We start from the raw sequence: 18,935 nt of genomic DNA, 5'->3' as shown, positions 1-18,935 counted from the left end.
GGATGCTGGGTTTCTGAACCATTATCAAGCTACTGTGCTTTGCTTTGTTCAAAAAAAGGATTGTGCTGATGACATTGTACTGAGATTAGTAAATCGTGCGTGGTAGAGCCATGGTTGTGATCACCAGCCATGAGTGGATGGTGGTGGGGGGAAGCTTTCCAGCCTGCTACAAATAATAATAAGATTTAGAGAGATCAGCACCAAAAAAAAAAAAGCTTATGTTTTACTTTGCTTCCTTTTTTTTTTATTATTTTTTGAGGAGAGAACAATGCATCTGAAACTTTGCAGGCTATTTATCTGTAATTCTGTAAGATACTGACCTTTCACAAATTATTTGGTGATTTCAATTGCTGCGTGGTTCACAGTCAGCCTCCAAAGCAAAGGCTCACGGTTTTAGCTGAGTATTTTTCTCTACGTAGTTTTCAGTGAGATTCTCCTTGAGACCTGGAGTCGCTTCCATAACAGCATAAATGCATACGTACTCAGTAGCATCTCACTCCCCAGCACCTTTAAGTTATGGATATGGCAAATAGAGCTACACTGTCAAGTGATAAGTTTTTTTTACGTCTTGAAAGTATCCACATAGCTATGGGAATGTCAAAAAAGGATAGCTCATTGGAAGTAGGGCCATCCCACACCTTCATGTCACGTTCTGATTTTGCTTTTTTTTCTTCTGCGTGTGTGAACTAACGTGGGATCATTTTGATATCCTATAATCTGGGGTGCCCCAGAGTATCTGTTTTTTAGAGTAGTTTTAACTTGAAGCTATTTGTTCAGTCAAGTTTTTATCTTTTATAATTGACTTTCACTTAGGCTTGTAAAATTTGCTTTATGCTGTATTGAGAAAGATGCAAGCATCGTGGAGTGTAATCAATGCACCTCCTGTCTACGATATATTATGTACATTTTGTCCTAGCTTACAGTGTGTGTATGAGGGGGGGGATAATTGTTTTCTTGTGTGTGTATGTATGGTGATGTGTTTTGGTTGTTTTTTTTTTTTAGCACTATGGTCAGTTCATTTGCTTTTGATTTTTTGGTCCTTGGATGACTGAGAAGTTTGAATGTAGTGGGGTGAGTATGGTCAGATTTACATGAGATCCTCAAAACTTAATGAGTATGTGGTTAGTCTTTTGAGATAGAGGCATGCACTTAAAATTGGCTGCTGAAGGATTAGGAGAACTAATACTCTGGCAATGCATTTAGAGTAAAAATAAAATATGATGTGGCCGTCATATCTGTTGGCATTAAAATTTGTTAAGTTTTTGTATCATTAAATATGTATTTGTTAAATTTTTGTATCATTAAATGTATGTGCCATTGCTACATAGTTGAGCGTTAATTATTTATTTGGCATAATGAGTACATGGAATCAAGTGTCTCATGCCAAAGGCATGTATAGCCAAAGCATAAATCATGCAGATGAGAGAAGTACGGAAATGAGAACATAAAAAGGAGGCCATACAGGAAAAAAAATAAATAAAACCACATGTCGATTTTTTTTTAATTTAAAAATAAATGTAAGTTAAACAGTGCTGAAGGTTATATTGAGAAGTAACTAAAGCTGGAGTAAAATTGAAGGAAACAAGATGTTAATGTATTGTGCCCTAAGTTGGTTTGCTTAATGGGCCAAATGGTTGGATAGTTTGGTTTCAGCAGGGTGGTTTTGTTTGTTTTTTTTTTTTTTCCCTTAAATACTAGGCACTGAGATTTATTTATTTGTTATTATTTTTAAGTCTCTTCCATGTTGGTGCCATAATTCTATTGGGGACATTTATAATATGTCAAACAGTAGTCATGTTGAATTTATTTATTCATTTCCAGGCAGGGTTTATGTTCTGTGTGTGTGTACCTGTAAAGCCTTTCATTTCCAAGGAGGAAGCTCGAACTTATTTTCAGCTCAGTAAGATCAAGTCTCTGTTATGAGCTGATGAGCCAGGAGCATGTTGTCCTTGTCAGGAGAGGGAAGAGCTGCTCCCTGGTAACTCCACATCTGTAGTTCTGCTTCCAGGGACTTGGTGTTACCTTGCTGCATTTTCACAGTCAGAAAAGTTGTTACTGTTATAATATCTGATAGTTGTGCCAAGGAAGCTGAACTGTAGGTATATATTGTGTTAGGAGTTTTTGAGTTTCTGTGAGGAAACAAGAGGCTCAAACAGTGTAGATAAAAGCTTCAGCAGTGCAGAAATACGTCATGCACAGTGTGCAAGGTGAGCAGCACCTCTGCTGACAGTAAGCACACGGGCGTGAACATGGAGAAGACTTGAGAGAGCAGGAGAACAAGCAAGGTAAGATCAAGCTGGCATTTGGGGGATCCCAATAAAACAGGCCTTAAGAGCAGTTTTGGTAGAGATGCACTTGATCTTTGAGCAGCTAGCAACTGAGGAGAGCATAGGAAGTTAATGAAAGAAATTGGTAAAGCTCTGAAAGGCTAAGTTTGAATTTTGTTGTCACCAGTATCGTGCAAGGGCGAGGGTTGGGCTTGTCAGTCGAATTTCTTACTTAATGTCACCCTCTGCTCAGCAGTGCTGCTGTTTGCAGCACTGTTATGATCTACTTTGTGTTCCACTTGAAATAAATGTTATTTTAAAATACGTTTTGACAGTTGTCATCTTATTGTTCAAAAATTTTCATGTTATTTGAAGGGAATGAGTTGTAGGAGAAAATAGAGTTGGCTACTATTATTTCTGATCCAGAAAAATGTGTGTTCAGATATTTTGTTCTTTGTAGCAGAGTCCTCATAGCACTGTTGTTCAGTGATCTGAAACATAGACTGGATTTCCTCATCTATCAGTCAGATAGAGAGGTGAAGTTTAGATGACTTCTTTTATATAAAGCCTTAGCCTGGTGTTTTGGGGGATTTCTTCCTGCCCCAGCTTACTTAACTTCAGACCCTTCTGCTTTTAGCTTCTTGGGTTATTAAGATTTACCAAGAGCGGCAGAAGGTGCACAAATCTCTGGAAGAAGTGAAACGGAACCTCATCTTCTTGGCTGCTTAAAATTATGATGTTGAATTGTATAGAATACCCTGTTTCAAACTGAGTCAGCAACACCACAATTTCTTGCCCTCTGGCTTTCTCTCTGTTCCTGCTTCTTCTTTCCTTCCCCTGCCAAGCAGTAGAGTTAATTTATAAAGGTTGGCTTATTTCATTAAAAAGTTAGTATCATAGTACCTGAAAGTGATGCATACTGAAAGTTTATTTCTTGCAGGTTGGAGGGGTGCATTTGGGGGGTTCTGCATCCTTGGTTGGGGTCATGATCACTGCAGTGATGGAGGGAATGTTGCTGAGGGGGGCTGGAGCCAGTTGGAAGTACGAGACTCTTGAGTTTTCCTCTGCCTTTGCTACACAGGCAGGGCAATGGTGGTGGGCACTTCCCAGGAGGAGGATGTTTGTCTACCATAGTTCTGGTTGAGGTGAAGAGCGAGATTTTGGGAAGGACGGGGACATGAAAACAGAGGGTGTAAGAGCAGCCCTTGACGTCATCAGCGTAGATGTATCTAAGCTAATTTTAAGAAATCTGAGAAACATTATAATCAAGATTTGGACAAAATCCCATGTCACACATTTTTTGAAGTAAGTTTGGGGAGTGAGTAGAAAAATTCTTTAAGACAGAAACAACTTCATGGTGTAAGACTGTTCTTGTGTCCTGTTCCCAAACACAGGAATTGATGGAATTGATAGTTACTAAACCAGATTGGCTATGTGTGCTGGGAAGGTGGGGTGTGAGGCAGAAGGCAGGTGAAGCTTCTGTTTTGTATGCACTGGTGGCACTTAAATGCTTTTCAAATAAGATCATCTGAAGACATAAAAATTCCCCTTAAATAAGAGTTTGCTTTTTCCACAGGTGGATTTGTACTGCATTAGTATTTCTTCAAATAATATTTGGAATGCTACTAGTCCAAGGACTTGCAAGTATTTTAACACAGTAGATCACAAACTTAAGTGTCTTGTTCATGCAATTTTTAGATGTGTTTTGTGTCTTTTTGTCTTTATAGCGATGAAGCAACTGTTATCTCAGGGACAAAGCTTGCTAAAGAAGTCTTGAAGGAAGTTCAAAGGGATGTGGAATCGTGGATATCCTTTGGAAACAAGAGGCCTCATCTCACTGTTGTATTAGTAGGAGACAATCCAGCTAGTCACATATATGTTCGAAACAAGGTAAAAGCAGCTGCAGCTGTAGGTATGTACTATACAATATAAATGCTTATTTTGGTAAGCACAAGATACTGTGCTTTAAATATATATACATATATATATCTAGAAGTGGGAGAATGATCTCCTTTGTATCTTTACTTGATTTTACACTTTTTTCCTCAATTTCTCTGATCAAGCTAACATGGAAAAGTTGTACTGATATATGAAAAAAGTAGTTTTTACATAATGTGAACAGTAGGGATAAATTTAATGCAGTGCCTTAAATTGTTATTGGGAAACAGTTTGGGCCATTACTTTAAGAAACTGCAAACTAAAGGTGGGTGGACATTGGGGGAGTTTTTTGACAGTTAAATGTCTAACTGTTTTTGAAAGGCTGGGTGAATAAAGCAAATCTAAGGGGAGTTCTTTCAGTTTTTAGGTATAAATTCTTTCTGCAAGACACTGATTACCTTCAAATAAAGGATATTTACTTAAGAGCTTACCTTGTCAGTACCAGTTATAGTCCTCCTTTTATGTGTGGATTGTTCGGACTGTCTCCAACTTCAGTAGTGAACTCTACTAACCTGCAGTTAATGTAAACAGTTACTAAGTCAAAGAAAAAAAAAAGTAATTTCCTTCCTGAAGTCATTAACAATAGGCATCTTCACGTGTGTCTGCTGTATGTCCTGAAATTTCTGGGCTGTTGGAAGCTTTAGGTCTGCTGTAAATTCAGGCAAGCCAATCCAAAACCCGTATTTCAAAGCCCTATATATGAAGGGCAAACTGTCAGGTAGAAATCAAATAGTGTGAAGCACAGTAACTGATGGCCTGGAATAACGACCAGTCAGTACAGCATCTCACTTCCAAATGGAAGTAGCTTAAACAGAAAACTTCAACTTCATTGCTCACCGTGGAGCTGCAATCGTGTAAAGTAACTTGAAAAATCTGAATTTTGTCTCATAGTAGCAGAAAAGTCATCATATTGCCAGTATTAAAACTTTTTTTATATACTTTTGAAGCTACTATGTCAAACTACTGATTTTTTTTTTTGCATGGTTCATTGAGAGATTGCACCTGATACCTAGAAATACAGCATTAAAGCCCAGAGAATTCAAGTGAGATTTTTTTTGGAAGTACTGTATGATTATAGAAGACGTTTGTCAAGCATTAGGCAAGTTGATAGACAAAATGAGTAAGCTCTGTGTAGATAAATTTCCTGATTGCTAATATGTTTTTGTTTTTTATCAGGCATTTCTAGTGAGATCATACTAAGGCCTGAAGACATTTCTCAGGAAGAACTGTTAGATATGACATTAAAACTCAATAAGGATCCATCAGTTAGTGGTGTATTAGTTCAGCTACCTCTCCCAGGTAAGTGATCTCTTATCTCACTCCTCTAATACAGTGTGAGAGGAAAATGTTTAACACCTTTTGCTGTGGCAAGTCTATCGCAGTGATCTAAGAAACTCTTAAAAGTGGACACATATAATGAAGGACTAAATGAAGAGATTATAAAAATATTTTTTGTTGTACACAGAACAACCCCCCCCAATTTTATCTATTTGACTTCTCTGGTTTTATTTTCTTCTTAACATGTTGCACTGCTTTTCCTTGAACTCCAAGACCTTTGCCACAGACCTTTGCTCTTCATCCACCACCTTGTGCCAAGTTATGCTATTTAGCAGATGATGCTACAGCCTTTCTCACAGCAGTTCCAATTTTTGCCTGTTCTATGTTTTCCCCAGTGTTCCAGGTGAGCTCTGTGCTGAGGACCCAAAAGCTTCTATAATATTCTAGCTGATTATTTACCCCCTTGCAGTCTGTACTAAAAACTCACGTGGCTGATCCATACAAATGAGTTGTCAGTAGCTGGCAAGATGGTCCTTAGACAGAGGTAAACTTTGCAGATTTTCTTACAAACCTACCGAAATCAACTTATTTAAACCAGTATAAACTTTCTTGTAGAGATGTGCCTGAATTACTAGATTTATTTTAATAAACTGACTGGTATGTTGAGTTTGCCGCGCTTCGGTATTTCCAGATGTTGTCTTTATCATATATTTAGACTGTAGGCTCTGAAGGGCAGAAACGGTCTTTTTTGGGGATTTACAGGTGCAAGTCCTAGCACAAGGTGGGACCTGATGTGTTAGTGTTTGTAAACAAAACTGGTGATTGTGAAGTGGAAGATCAGTTTTTAGGTAAGCTCTTTGTTTCCCCTCTTGTAGTCTTGGTTTTCACTTTCAGACAGTTCTTACAGTCTTAATTGTGCGTCCCCAAAACATCAATGGGACAGGTGGTATGTTTATGGAGGAAAAGAAAGATGTGCTTTGTTCATGTTGATAATAGACTCCTTGTTAGAATGAACACTGATATATTTACTTATTTTTGCATTTCCTGATGGTTGTGCCCAAATTTGCCACCTGCTGGGATAAGTTGGCCACAAGGTGGAAGTATAACACCAGTAAGGAGAAGGAAGTCTTGGATACAAAGTAATGAACTATGGGAGCTGGCTGAAAGTGGTGGGTTTGCTTAGGACAAGGATCTCTCTCTGTAAGAAGAGATCAGGACAGACAGGTTATTTAACAAGTTGTCATCAATATTAAGAACTCATACAAGAGATTCAGCACTGACAGCCGAGGGATGGAAAACTTCTGCAATGTGTGTAACATAGGAGAGAGTCACCCTCTGGACTCCCAATCCGTGGCTGCATTCCCCAGAAAAGGGAGGTGTTGTGTGTCACATCATTCTTGTGCTGATCCTACGTAAAATTGTTGGGTACCGCTTGCAGAAACACTTGTTATGAGATGGATCAGGACATGCAATAGGCTTTTGAGCAGTCTGCCTTCATTGTACAGAGGATACATAATTCAACAAGGGACTGAAGCCTTAGTAATTTTTAAACCTGTTGAACATTTGAAAAGAAATAATGTGAACATGACTCTGGTTGTGTCAACTCACATGTCTATTGCTAGTACCTTTAAATGTTTTAAGGCCTCAAATAACTGGGTTAACATCCCCTTCAAGAACTACAGTATGTCTGTTACAGTAACTATGTTAAGACTAAATAGTTTCAATTTAACCTGTAAAACTTGCTAATTTGAAGCCTGGCTGTTGCCTACTGTAGTAAAACCTTGGAGTAATTTAGTTAACAGCAGAACCTTTCCAATACCACTTTGTCCACGTAGATATACAGTAAAGGTACATATCTAATCTATCATGAACTGAAAATGTTCAGGAAATTCTTTTTTATGATGGATGTAGCTTGGAGTGCTGAATTATTACTTGATATTATTTATTTACTGCTGAAATGTCATGCTCTGGCAAAGGAACATTAGAGAGAGAAGGGCAGAAAAGTTATTTACCTCCAATTTTCCAACGTCCTTTCAACTTGTACTGTAATGGAAGGATACAAAGCCCAGAAGTTGTGAAAACTTGATCAGTAGTGGCTGCTTACCCCACAGTTGGGATGGTTGTGTGGTTTTGGATACATATTTATTTTTTCAATAAACCACACACAGGTGTGGCTTTTGATCAACATTGGGATAAAAATAGAAGCAGAGAATAGCTTTGTTCTCTTTGACTTTTGTGAGATGGAGCAACTTAACTTTGAGGATTATCATCTTTGCCCGAGGAAAACTTCCTTTCTGTGCACCTTTTGAGTGCATTGCTTCTGATATGGTAATGGTTTCGTGGAGAGTTTACTTATCTCTTCCATTGCCTGGAAGATGGCTGTGACATGTTAGATGCTTGTTTGAGATTAAAACTAAGAAAACGTCAAGTTTTTTGCATTCTAAGTAGCAACGAAGTGTGGGACAAATTGGGATAAACATCACGTCCTTCTGTTGTGAAGGACAGTGCCAGCCAAAGAGCAACCTGCTTCGATGGAGCCAAGCACTAAAATCATAGCAAGGGCCCAGTACAGCTTCTCAAAAAGATTTCCAAGGAGCTCGTCGCTGCTGCTGAACAGCTTCTTCCTTGCTTCCAGTCCGTATTTCTTGATCCACGTGGCATATTTTAGAATCTCTTATGTTCCATTGTTACCATTTTCATCAGTCTTCTCTTTTGAAAACCAGTCTTCATTTTTAGTATGTCTGCATTGGAGGCACATGTTATTTATTATGTAAATAAGAGGAGCTTGAAATGACAGCAAGGAGGTTTGGATGAACCTCAGCTGAAAGAAGGCTAAGTGTGTTCGGTGAGACTGGCACTAACGCCGAAGAAATGACTTTGCTCCTCTGGAGCAAAAAGAGAGGGGGAGAAAAATGAGAAGATACTGTAGCCCAGTGGAAATAAACCAGGAAGAATATCTTGAGTAACTATCTAATGTGTAGCTTTTACTTGCCTCTACTACATATACAATTGCAACTGTTGTTTCTTGTTGGAGGAGCATAGGGGATGATGATGACCAAGCTGGCGCTTTATAAGCATCTCTGATGAGGCCAGGAAGGTGTCCACATCTTTGGTTCTCAGGTCCGTGCCAGCTGACATGTTCCTAGCTATACAGTTGTACTTCTTTCCAGTACATTGTGCCCTTTTTTTTGAAATTTCATAAATCAATTCTTAGTGGAAAAAATGCTTATAAAACAGACTTCTCTGCCTCTTACATGAAATTGACTTTTGCCTGTCTGTTTCAGGGAAGCTAAAGACAGACAGGAAAGAGGTCTTTGTCAGAGAAATGTTCTGTCATCCCCCAGGTTCAAAGAAAAACATGGCTGACAGTTTTGTTTTTTTTTTCTGAAAAACTGACTTATACAAGGTTCACAAGCTCTCTTTTCCCAAAAAAAAAAAAAGTTACTTTCCTCAATGTACTTAACACCTTAATTTCCACAGGCCTTATCTGTAGGATACAGAATGGAACTTTATCCCTTGGGAAAATGGAGAATTCAATCTCAAATCATAATAGTAAAGCCTGTTAAGCATAGTCTGGTGTAACTCTAAGGTGTTTTTTGTTTGTTTGTTTTAATTGGAAAGCTTTTAACATGAGCTTACCGTATTTTAAGTTCCTTAATATGCATGATATCTTTTAATTAGATTTCTTCTTTTTATGCAAAATAAGACAATACATGAATAGAGCAAGGTGACCACTAAATATCATAAAGATGTCTATAAAACACTGTTATTTGAAATGCCTCAATTTCATGATCAACACTCATTTTCCCCTTTATTGGGCTTTTTTTTATTATTTTATATATTTACTATTATGCACCCCAAATTGGCCTTTGGGATGTATCACCTCACAATAGCAGAGTTCAGTTAGGGATCTAGTCTAGAATGGGCATTCTGTCCTTATAGAAGAGATGCAAAAAATAGTTCTGAGATGGTACTAAAGCTTGAGTGTAGTTCTGGAAAAGGTTAAATACATTTTTTAAATGGTGTCCTTTCTGGGTCAGCATGAAGACATGCTTTATAGAGCTGTTCCTCTAGAGTGTCCTAATGTATGCAACTTTTATACTTGGTTTTGTAACTTCACGGAGTTGGAACTGGCTAACGCATATTTTTATCATTATTACTATCAATGCTTGTGTGTTCTAAACTTTAAGCAGCTGCAGACTTATCCTGTGTTGCTAGTGTGTATGAAAAATGCTTATAATGAATAGTTATAGATAAAAAGTTATGTGCAGGTGTCTTCATTTCAACCATATTTAATGTTTTGAGCTCCTCACTATCAAACAATTTTTTTCATTGTTAGTTTTCCAGAGAAGTAGGATCTATCTTGATCCCCCGATCGGCAAATTCTTTAAAGCAATTGTCATGTTATAAAATTGAAACTAAAGATAAGACCTGTAAAAATTGTTTGAGATTACCATTTCCTTACGTTTGATTAAAACTTTGGTCATATATCTTGTGGTCTGTTAGAGATGGGTAATATGCACAAAATGATTTTTTTCCTATGATTTTTCTGAGCCAAATTATAATTAGTGCTTCTAGATTGTAGAAGAGACTCAAGCGTTGTGCTTAAACTCTTCAATAATTGTCATAATTGAGTATCAGTCTTAAAGTTTGATCAAATCTTTTGTATTAGCAGTGTTATGCACTGACTCATTGAATTTCCAGTAGATGACTAGACGGAAGTTAGAACCTCAACCCTTCATTGAGGGGGAGATTATTTTAGCTAGATGAAACTTTGTTTCTCAGTGTAATGATTCAGGTAGGATTGATGACTCCTGACAAGTGAAAGAAATGTAATTTGAAAGCAATGTTTCCCAGACCATATAGATGAGCGAACAGTTTGTAATGCTATCGCACCCGAAAAGGATGTGGATGGATTTCATATTATTAACATTGGACGTCTGTGTCTTGATCAGCCTTCAATAATACCTGCAACTGCTGCTGCCGTGTGGGAAATAATAAAGCGGACAGGTAAGAAACTGAACTCTATTGAAACTTTTATTTAAGATGCAGAAAATGAATGAAGATTAAGTCAGGTGTGAATTAGAAGGTGTGGGCTATCCTAATGTTTTGCACTCATTGGAGAACCAGTGTTTAGGGGATTAATCTAAAAAATAAGGAGGTGCCAAAGATAATGAGATTTTTCACTTTATTTTTTTACCAGTATTGTAACTATTAATTAAGCGTAGGTGGTAGTTCATGTAAAATACTCAAAGGGTTTTTTTCCACTTCCTTTCTGCTTGTTAGTGTTGCAAGGAACTTTAAGTAATATTCTTTACTTTGTGATTAGTTATCAAATACAAGATTTCGATTTGTAATTTCTTGTAGGGCAAGGGGGGGGGAAGAACAACAGAATTGAGAACATGTAAATTGGTTACTAGAAGGGGAAAGGATATTTATAATATGACATCTTTTTAATGTGTAATTATAGATGCTCCTATTGATTGGCGTATGAGCTTGTGCTTCAATTTGTGGTCAGAGAACAGAAATTAAGTCCCTCCAAAGAGAGATTTAGATGACCTAAATTAGTTGTCAGTTCTGTTTCTACTCTGAAAGTCAAAACTTACTTTGTAGATTCATACCTCCAGTTCAACCTTGTGGGTTTCCAAGTCATATTGGTATCAGCAGTCTGCAACAGCAAATAATTAGATCTTGGGCATTGAGAAGAAGGGGTTTATCTCAAAATAGCAAAATCTTGTGCTCTGTTTTGTTCTGTGTTGTTTTCTTTGAAGGAATCCAAACATTTGGAAAAAATGTTGTTGTAGCTGGAAGATCTAAGAATGTTGGAATGCCGATTTCAATGCTTTTACATACTGACGGAGAGCATGAAAGACCTGGCGGTAAGACGGTCAATGTTGTCAGGTATTCTTAATGCTTTAACGTGCAAAATCATTAAAATTAAGCTAAACTGAGGATTCGGATAAAGAGAGAGCTTTTGTGTCTTGCGTGACATTTGCAACTGGAGCAAGGAAGTTAATTTGCTGATATATTTCCTGATCGTTTCTCAGGAGAGAAGGTCAGTTTCTGGACTGAACTTTTTCTGGTGTTACGTCATCACTTTCTTAACCTTTTGAAACAGCTTCCATTTAAATTAAGGATCTTTTCCCAACTTAAATGATTCTGTGGAAGGGACCTGGAGCAACCTGACTTAGTGAAAGGTGTCCCTGCTTATGGCAGGGGAGTTGGAACTAAATGATATTTAAAGGTCCCTTCCAACCCAAACCATTCTATAATTCTAAATATTGTTAGCACCAAACATTGAGGATAGTACCTGACAGCATAGCCTTAGAGCTACAGCAGTTTGTATGATGTTTATACTAAGTAAAATAGCTTATAAGCCTTATCTTCACGCTTATATAATGCTGATTTCAAGTTTTTCCGTACATAAATAAAAGCATTAAATATAATGCTTGTGTTGTGCTATGTTGGTTAGGCTGTGATTATGAAAATACCGTAATTACCAACAAAGTAGCTTTTCAGTGTAAGCTTTATGATACTACATGTTGGTCTGGGGGATTTTTCTGCAGTGCAGTTTATATCCCCTTGGAAATCATAGGGTGTAAGGAGAATGTTTTTGAGTAATATTAATTATAGAAGCATGTATGTGCTGCTGTAACAGTGTTGTAGGAAACAAATAAACATTACATAGAACACTGTTGTTTTGCAGGTTCATTTTGATGTTAGAAACTGCCACAGTGGTGTGCACGAAGGAGGTAAACGTGGATGTTTAATCCCAGACAAATGTAATAGGAGTGGAGTGAAATCTGTTATTAATATAATGAAACGCTAAAAGCTTCTTACTAATCATAGAGTTGGTTTTTCCATTCAGCCTCTGTGGGAAAGTTGCTATTTGAAACTTCTCGGAGTGTTTGAATTGTAATTACCATTGGTGTGTAATTTTGGTCTTATCCCATATTCCTGTGAAAATTAGTAGGATTTTTGCCATTTACTGCAAATACTGGGTTCCATGTAGTACTGGCAGAGCTTTTCAGTGATCCAGCAATGAAGTTGGTAAGAGGCTTTCTTTGGTGCAGACGTACGTTGTAACCTACTTCCATGTTTCTCAGTGGGAAATGAAGAGGTTTAACAACCTGTGGTACTTTCAGCAACTTATTCTAAAACCCTAAGTAGTGGTGCAGAAGTGTTCATGCTGTAAATAGTGTTTTGTAGTTGTCACCTTTTGTGTTAGTTGGGTCCATGTCTCTGAGTTGTCTTATATTCTGGGACTGTAGCTGTACTTTGGCTGGCCAACAGTGTGACTTGCTCTTGGGAGCTAGTCTGTGAGTCTGCTGGGCTATGAATGAGCTTTGTTCTCCTTCAAGGTAGTCTACCTAGGCTCTGATTTCTGGCGTAATGCACACTTACTTCACCAGTAGCGCCATTTGCTGGGGTTGTCATTAATGACATGTATGTCAAGTGTGCTGTGTGGGGACAGAAAAACATTCAAATATACCTCTCCCCACCCTGGAATCTAGACGTGAAAAGAGTTAACTTGTTATCGTTACCTATTAACATTATCTTTCATTATTCTGAAGAAATGGATGCCTTTATAAGGCAGTCTTTCTTGGTTTCCAACCTGCAAAGCAGTAGTATACACTGTAAGGCATCTGACAATAAGAAAACAAAAGAACATCTGTTGTTCTTGCACACTGAACAAGCACTAAACACGTATTGGTTGTGTACCTGCTAATAAATCCTTTCCAAGCTGGGAGTACAGTTTTCATTCCAGACATGTGGAGTGGGCTACCTTTGAAGATCTGGTTGGTATTCTGCAGTTAACTATCTTGTCCTGCTTGGAGCAAAAGTCTGGCTGGGTGTGGAAGGGAAGGCAGGCTAGACAGTGGTTTCAGCTCTACCACAGTGGTTATCGCAACTTAGGGATGTATCGTGACAGAGAAGAAGCTGAAGTCAGTTGAGATGAGCTGAGACAGGCAGTGAAAGAGAATGCATAAAGCTAATGTTGCCTGAAATGAGGAGGTGGAGCTAAAGTACAGATTGAAAATGTGAATGTAATAAAAGTAATAGCTGAAGTGGAATTATCCTTTCCACAAGTGTTTTAGCAGCTGGTAGCAGGGCAAGATGTATGTGTTCGAGATACAAGATGAGGTAGCTTTAGCAAGTGTGCAGTTTATAGATGAAATGTTTTGAACATGAAAATGACATGTAAAATTGCACATTTTTATTTATTACCAAACAATGGCAGGCTTTCCTCTATGTGCACATTTAGAACGGTTTAAGCTCATTAAGATGAATTAAGTGGAAGCTTTTTTCTTTTTCTTTCTTACTTTCTGTTGATGAGGTCAGAGCCCAGACAAGACATTGCAAGTGCTGATTGATAAAACAGGTTCAGGTTATCAGTCAGGATATGGTTTTAACAGCAACTGGTACTGCCTTCGTGAAATAAATGTGGTTGAAAAGTGATGCAAGGTGTGTGGATAGGTTTGTAGGTTTGGTTTGGTGTAATTTTCTTTTTTTCAGTAGTAGGTTTTCAATTCTTCAGAAGCAAAACTGGAAAGCTGGGGTCTGTCTTCATCTGTGATATATGTAGAAACTGTAACGTCCTGCAGGTGGCGATAACTGATCACGTAGGAAAACTATCTGTAAACTTACAGAGCAATTTGTGTTCTTGATAGACAGGTCAAGAGACTTTACATAATAAGCTAGTGAAATAGCTTCGCAGTATCATGCTAAACCTTATTTCCTAAATATCTTCCTCTGTCTTCTTTCAGCAAAAGTAACAGTGTAAAAGTAGTTATTTTCTGTTTTGGCCTGATCTCAAATGGAAAATCTACCCTTTCAGAGGTGTCTGTAACCTTCTGGGCTGCTATTTGGAAGGTGGGGTTGGCTTTTTTTTTTAGTGTTGAGAGTAATTGCTTGGTTTCAGGAGCTGACTACAGACATGCATTTCTAAATTATTCAGAGGAAATGATTTGAATTCTTAAAAGCTGTGAATATTCATAACTTCAGATCTAATCCATTGTTTTCTCTCAGCCTCCTTGCTGTATACAGTACAAGAGGTCAAAATAACCTTACTATATACGTGTTTTTAGAAGTAATGATTGTAGTTTCAGATAAAACATCTTTCTTATCCTTACCTGAAAATTTGATAACAGAACATTACTCTGTTTTATTCAAGCTTTTCTTTCCAGAATCCAGTGATAAGTTTGACTTCCATGTGTGAAGGATCACCCTTCATAGAACATTTCCTAGAGAAGGGAAGTGTGTCGCACCAAAGAACAGACATGATTCTCCTACAGCAGGCAGCGTTTTGTTTTTAGTTTGTTTTAGAATGAGGCCTCCAAAGGAGGAAAACTATAACTGTCTCTACAATCTGAACATGACTCAAGAATGTGTGTGAGACCTCCATAAAAACAAATCAACAATTGGAGAGAAGACTCTTTAGATTAGCAAAATCAAAAGTAACAATGAATAATTCTTTTGTCATGTTCCTCCTTTTTTCTTTTTTTTAATTATTATTAGTTGCCTTTGGGATCAATAAGTGACTTCGGAGAGAAGAAAAATAGAAGGAATCTAGACATGCAGGCTTTATGTACTGTTTGGGATGTTTCTATCACAAGAAAGGCTAGCAGTGCAGAGATGCTCTGAAGACAATTGTCTGTCTAGGCTTTTGATGGACTTGCATACATGGGAAATAAAAGAACAGTGGTGAAGGATACCTGACTGCTGGCAATTCTCCTCATTTCAAGAAATTGCTTCTGTACATCTGTACTTCTTTGTCATTAACTGAAAAAACCTTCATCTGCTCTCTTTGAGGACATATTATGAGGTGTAAAGACTGAAGGAGGATAGGTGATGACTGAAGGAGGATGAAAGTTGTGAGAAAAGAGCCGAGAAGTCAGAGTGCAGTCAGGTTGAAGATGAGATGCTTGAGGAAGACAAGTAATGAGATAAGAGGTCCAGATTAGACAGTCAGATGCATTCCAGAGGCAGCCGCTGTGGTTGTAATGACTGAGATGGCAAAAATCTTAAGTTTAATGGCTAATAATGTGACATTGGAGTCCATGATGAATTAATTGAAGGTGGAGATGAGGGGGTATAACACAAGACAACTATGCAGTACAAATAGTTGTGAGGGAGAAGCACGGCATCAGAATATGGGGGGAGTTTCATTTAATAGCTGCTATTTTTGCTGTTTTCATGGGCAGTCTTAGAGGGACTGCTACCCTTGCTGTTGCACTCAGTATGAGACCTCAGTCCCTATTTCCATGTCACTTTGTTTTTTGTGTAGTGGTCTCTCCTCAGCATCTCGCTTCATTTGCACGAGGTTTTTTATGCCCTAATAGCAGGGTTTATTTGTAGTTTCTTGCCAAGCAATGTGGATACATGCAGGAGCAGGCCCCAGAGCTTTTGAGTTTGCCCAAAAGGATGTGGTCTTCTGCTTGTGATAACTTCAAACACTTCCTACTCTGGTATCAAGTAAGTGTTCAGCAGTTTTTCCTTTATCAGGAGATAGAAAAGCTGGTAGGGCATCTGCAAAATCTGAGCACCTTTTAGTTAGTCTCTTCCATTCCTGTTCTTGCACTTGAGCTATGCAAAACAATTACTTAAAATGCTCTGAGTGTGTGGAAAAATGTATGCGTTTGATGTATTTATTCCTTAAGTGGTTACAGGGATAAACATGCTCAGATCCATCCAACTGGAATCCTACAGATCATATAAATATTGACGCTGCTGTTGATTGTGTTCTGCATGTACATTCAAGAACATCCCTCCTCACTGAAATCTGTTAGTGTTCCAGTTAACAGGGGGATTTTGCTGTCTGCACCCTGCATGCAATTGTTGGTTAGACAGCATCTAAGCGAAGACCTTTGGCCCCGGAGTGTCACTGTTGTCATAGCCGCTAAGCTTGTTCCCTACGCAATTAGGCCCTGCAAAGAGAAGAGCCTTGGTTGTCATCGTGTGGTTTTGGTCAGATGATCAGCCGTGCTCATTCTTGAGAGGGGGCACATCAGTAAGAATGATACTACTTCACTGAACGTGAATTACTGTTTGTTCCTTGAGCAGTCAAAATCCGTCAGAAACAGAGGCCAAAGGCTGAGCACTGACCGTACAACAGGATGTCAAAGGAAGCGTCTAGGGAGTTTCAGGACAGATGAATGACAAATGTGGTTGAGGACAGAGGTCTGAACACCCTGATACTATATTTGAAGCTTTAGTTTGTGACAAGCAACTGAGCCTTACGGTGCATTCCACAGGTTGTGCTTAATAATGTAGACGACAAATTCCATGCTGGGTTTCTCTGTGTAATTCCACTAAGTGTAATGAAGCTGATGGAGTCAGTCCACGGTATATGAATTAATTAATTCTGCGTGAGTTTTTAAGAATAAGCACTTTTTCATGTGTGTAAAAGGCAAGTGTTACAAGCATTCTGACTATGCTGAAGTAAGTGATGCATCCCAAGACAAATTTGACGGTCACCTTTACTGTTTTTGGTGGACCACAGTGGTTCACATGTACCTGAAAGTAGATGCTTTACAGGCCTTCTGTATGTATCAATTAATTGCCCATCTTTTACCTTTCAGGTGATGCTACAGTGACCATTACTCACCGATACACGCCAAAAGAACAGCTCAAGATCCATACTCAACTTGCTGACATTGTCGTAGTAGCTGCAGGTAATATTAGTTGTTAGTACTCTCATCACAATGTTTACAACATAAAAAGAAAAGCTTGGTGTCTGTTGATGGCACTACTAGCTATTTCACCTGTTTTACCAAATACTTGGTGCTCATGCTTGCTGAGGGTGTTGCAGTACATAGGATTTCTTGTAAGAAAGGCAAGTGATCTGGCTCTTTGTTCTTGCCCTTCACATTTGCAGACTCATAAACTGTTTCTCATCACATGTGACACCTTTCCCTTAGGGAGACTTCAGAGTGAACTCAAGACTGGGAACCAGTTAGTGCATAGTTTATACAGGTATAATTATGTAAATTAAAACATTCTCTGTACAGTGCAAAAACCGTGAGTCATTTAACTGTTGACAGGAGGGTTTCTTTAAATCAGCTGGAGGCTGCATTCATGAAACAATGGTATCTTTCTCTTGCTGTTAGAATTAAGGGCAGCCTCGGCAAATTAAATGGTAGTTTTGGTAACATATGCATGTTATTCACAGCTGATTTTTTTTGTTGGTATGTTGACAATTATGTCAAGAGGAAAAGAATGGTAATTGCCAAAAGGAAGGGCTCTGAAAGATCCATGTTTATGTTCTTAAAGCAATGTAGAATGAAATACTTTCAGTTTGACTTGTCTAGAAGAAAGAAACAAGTAGCACTGCTTCTGATTTTTTTTTGTTTGTTTTTACTTGACTGGTATTTATTAATGGAAATATAAATTAAGCAGGGGAAAAAAAAAAACAACAACAAAAAAGCCTCTGGTCAAATTCTGTGTCCCCTTGCAGTTCATGACATCTTCCTTCTCTGATACTGGTTTGGAGGACCACGAACAGATTCTGTCTTTACCCTTTTCTCCTCCCTTCCTCTGTCTTCACCATTCTCAAGACCAAGTCCTGGGAAGTTATTTTCCAGATTTGGACAGATAGGTACATGTCCAAAGCTCATCACTTCCTGTTGAAGCAAGATGTCCTTTTTTTCAGAGCTTAATTGCGCTACCTCTTTCTCATGCCAGGTCAGGAACAAGAAACAGCTCAGTTCTCCCACGTGGGATTACTCAACTGTGGGTCAGACCAGAATTCTCACACTGAATGAAAAATAATGATGTGTCTTCTAATTGGAAATAAACTAGTAATATCAACATATACTGCTTCTGATTTAATCATAGTTTAAGTTTTTTTTGTCTGCTGAACGCTTTGTCATCAGTTACGCTTGTAGCGAAACATTTCAGTAGCAATTCAGCTGTGTTTGTTCACATTATTTTCCTCGTCATTTGTAAGAAGAGCATGATACAACGCATGTTACACAACGTGAGATATGCTTTGAATGATGAAAAAACCTAGGGCTAGATTGTGCAAACAGTATGCAGCCCTGCCCCAGTGAGAACTCTGGGGAGGATGACACCTTGGAAAGGTGGTGTCCCTCCATGTTCTCCTTTTTGAGAACTGTGTGCGTTGGGCCTTTGGGATGGTGCTGGGCTTAACCCTCGAAATGTGACCTATTTAGTGAGCAGTGCAAGAAAGGAAGCATTTACATGGTCACAGACCACCATGCAAGAAATGCAAATGGAAGAAAGCTTTCTGTGAGTTGATTTCACCCTAATAGTTAACTAAACTCCACCATAACTGCTTTCTCACTCCCAAGTGAGGGAAGAGGGGGAGAAAATGTGATGAAAAAGTGCTCAAGGGTTGAGATAAGGGCAAAGAGAACTGATCTGCCGTGGTACACCATGGGCTGCAGGGGAACTGCTGAAGGAACTTGTGTTCCACTTCATCCCCACTTT

At 38.4% G+C, this 18,935-nt stretch overlaps 1 protein-coding gene across 4 annotated transcripts in view; it reads left to right on the top strand.

The window, feature by feature from the left end:
- The window catches only part of LOC118251632 (bifunctional methylenetetrahydrofolate dehydrogenase/cyclohydrolase 2, mitochondrial), a 48,250-nt gene that overhangs the window by 4,118 nt on the left and 25,197 nt on the right, over nucleotides 1-18,935 (top strand). For all 4 annotated transcript variants that reach the window (XM_035553982.2, XM_035553961.2, XM_035553998.2 and 1 more), the window contains exons 2-6: nucleotides 3,995-4,179; nucleotides 5,382-5,504; nucleotides 10,341-10,493; nucleotides 11,255-11,362; nucleotides 17,066-17,158. In XM_035553982.2, coding sequence (XP_035409875.1) covers nucleotides 3,995-4,179; nucleotides 5,382-5,504; nucleotides 10,341-10,493; nucleotides 11,255-11,362; nucleotides 17,066-17,158 — 662 coding nt within the window. The remainder of the gene's footprint in view (nucleotides 1-3,994; nucleotides 4,180-5,381; nucleotides 5,505-10,340; nucleotides 10,494-11,254; nucleotides 11,363-17,065; nucleotides 17,159-18,935) is intronic.

The sequence above is a fragment of the Cygnus atratus genome, chromosome 4, assembly GCF_013377495.2.
Source record: "Cygnus atratus isolate AKBS03 ecotype Queensland, Australia chromosome 4, CAtr_DNAZoo_HiC_assembly, whole genome shotgun sequence".
Classification (NCBI taxonomy): Eukaryota; Metazoa; Chordata; class Aves; order Anseriformes; family Anatidae; genus Cygnus; species Cygnus atratus.
Note: the sequence above shows the minus strand (reverse complement) of the source record. Positions and strands in the feature narration are given on the sequence as shown.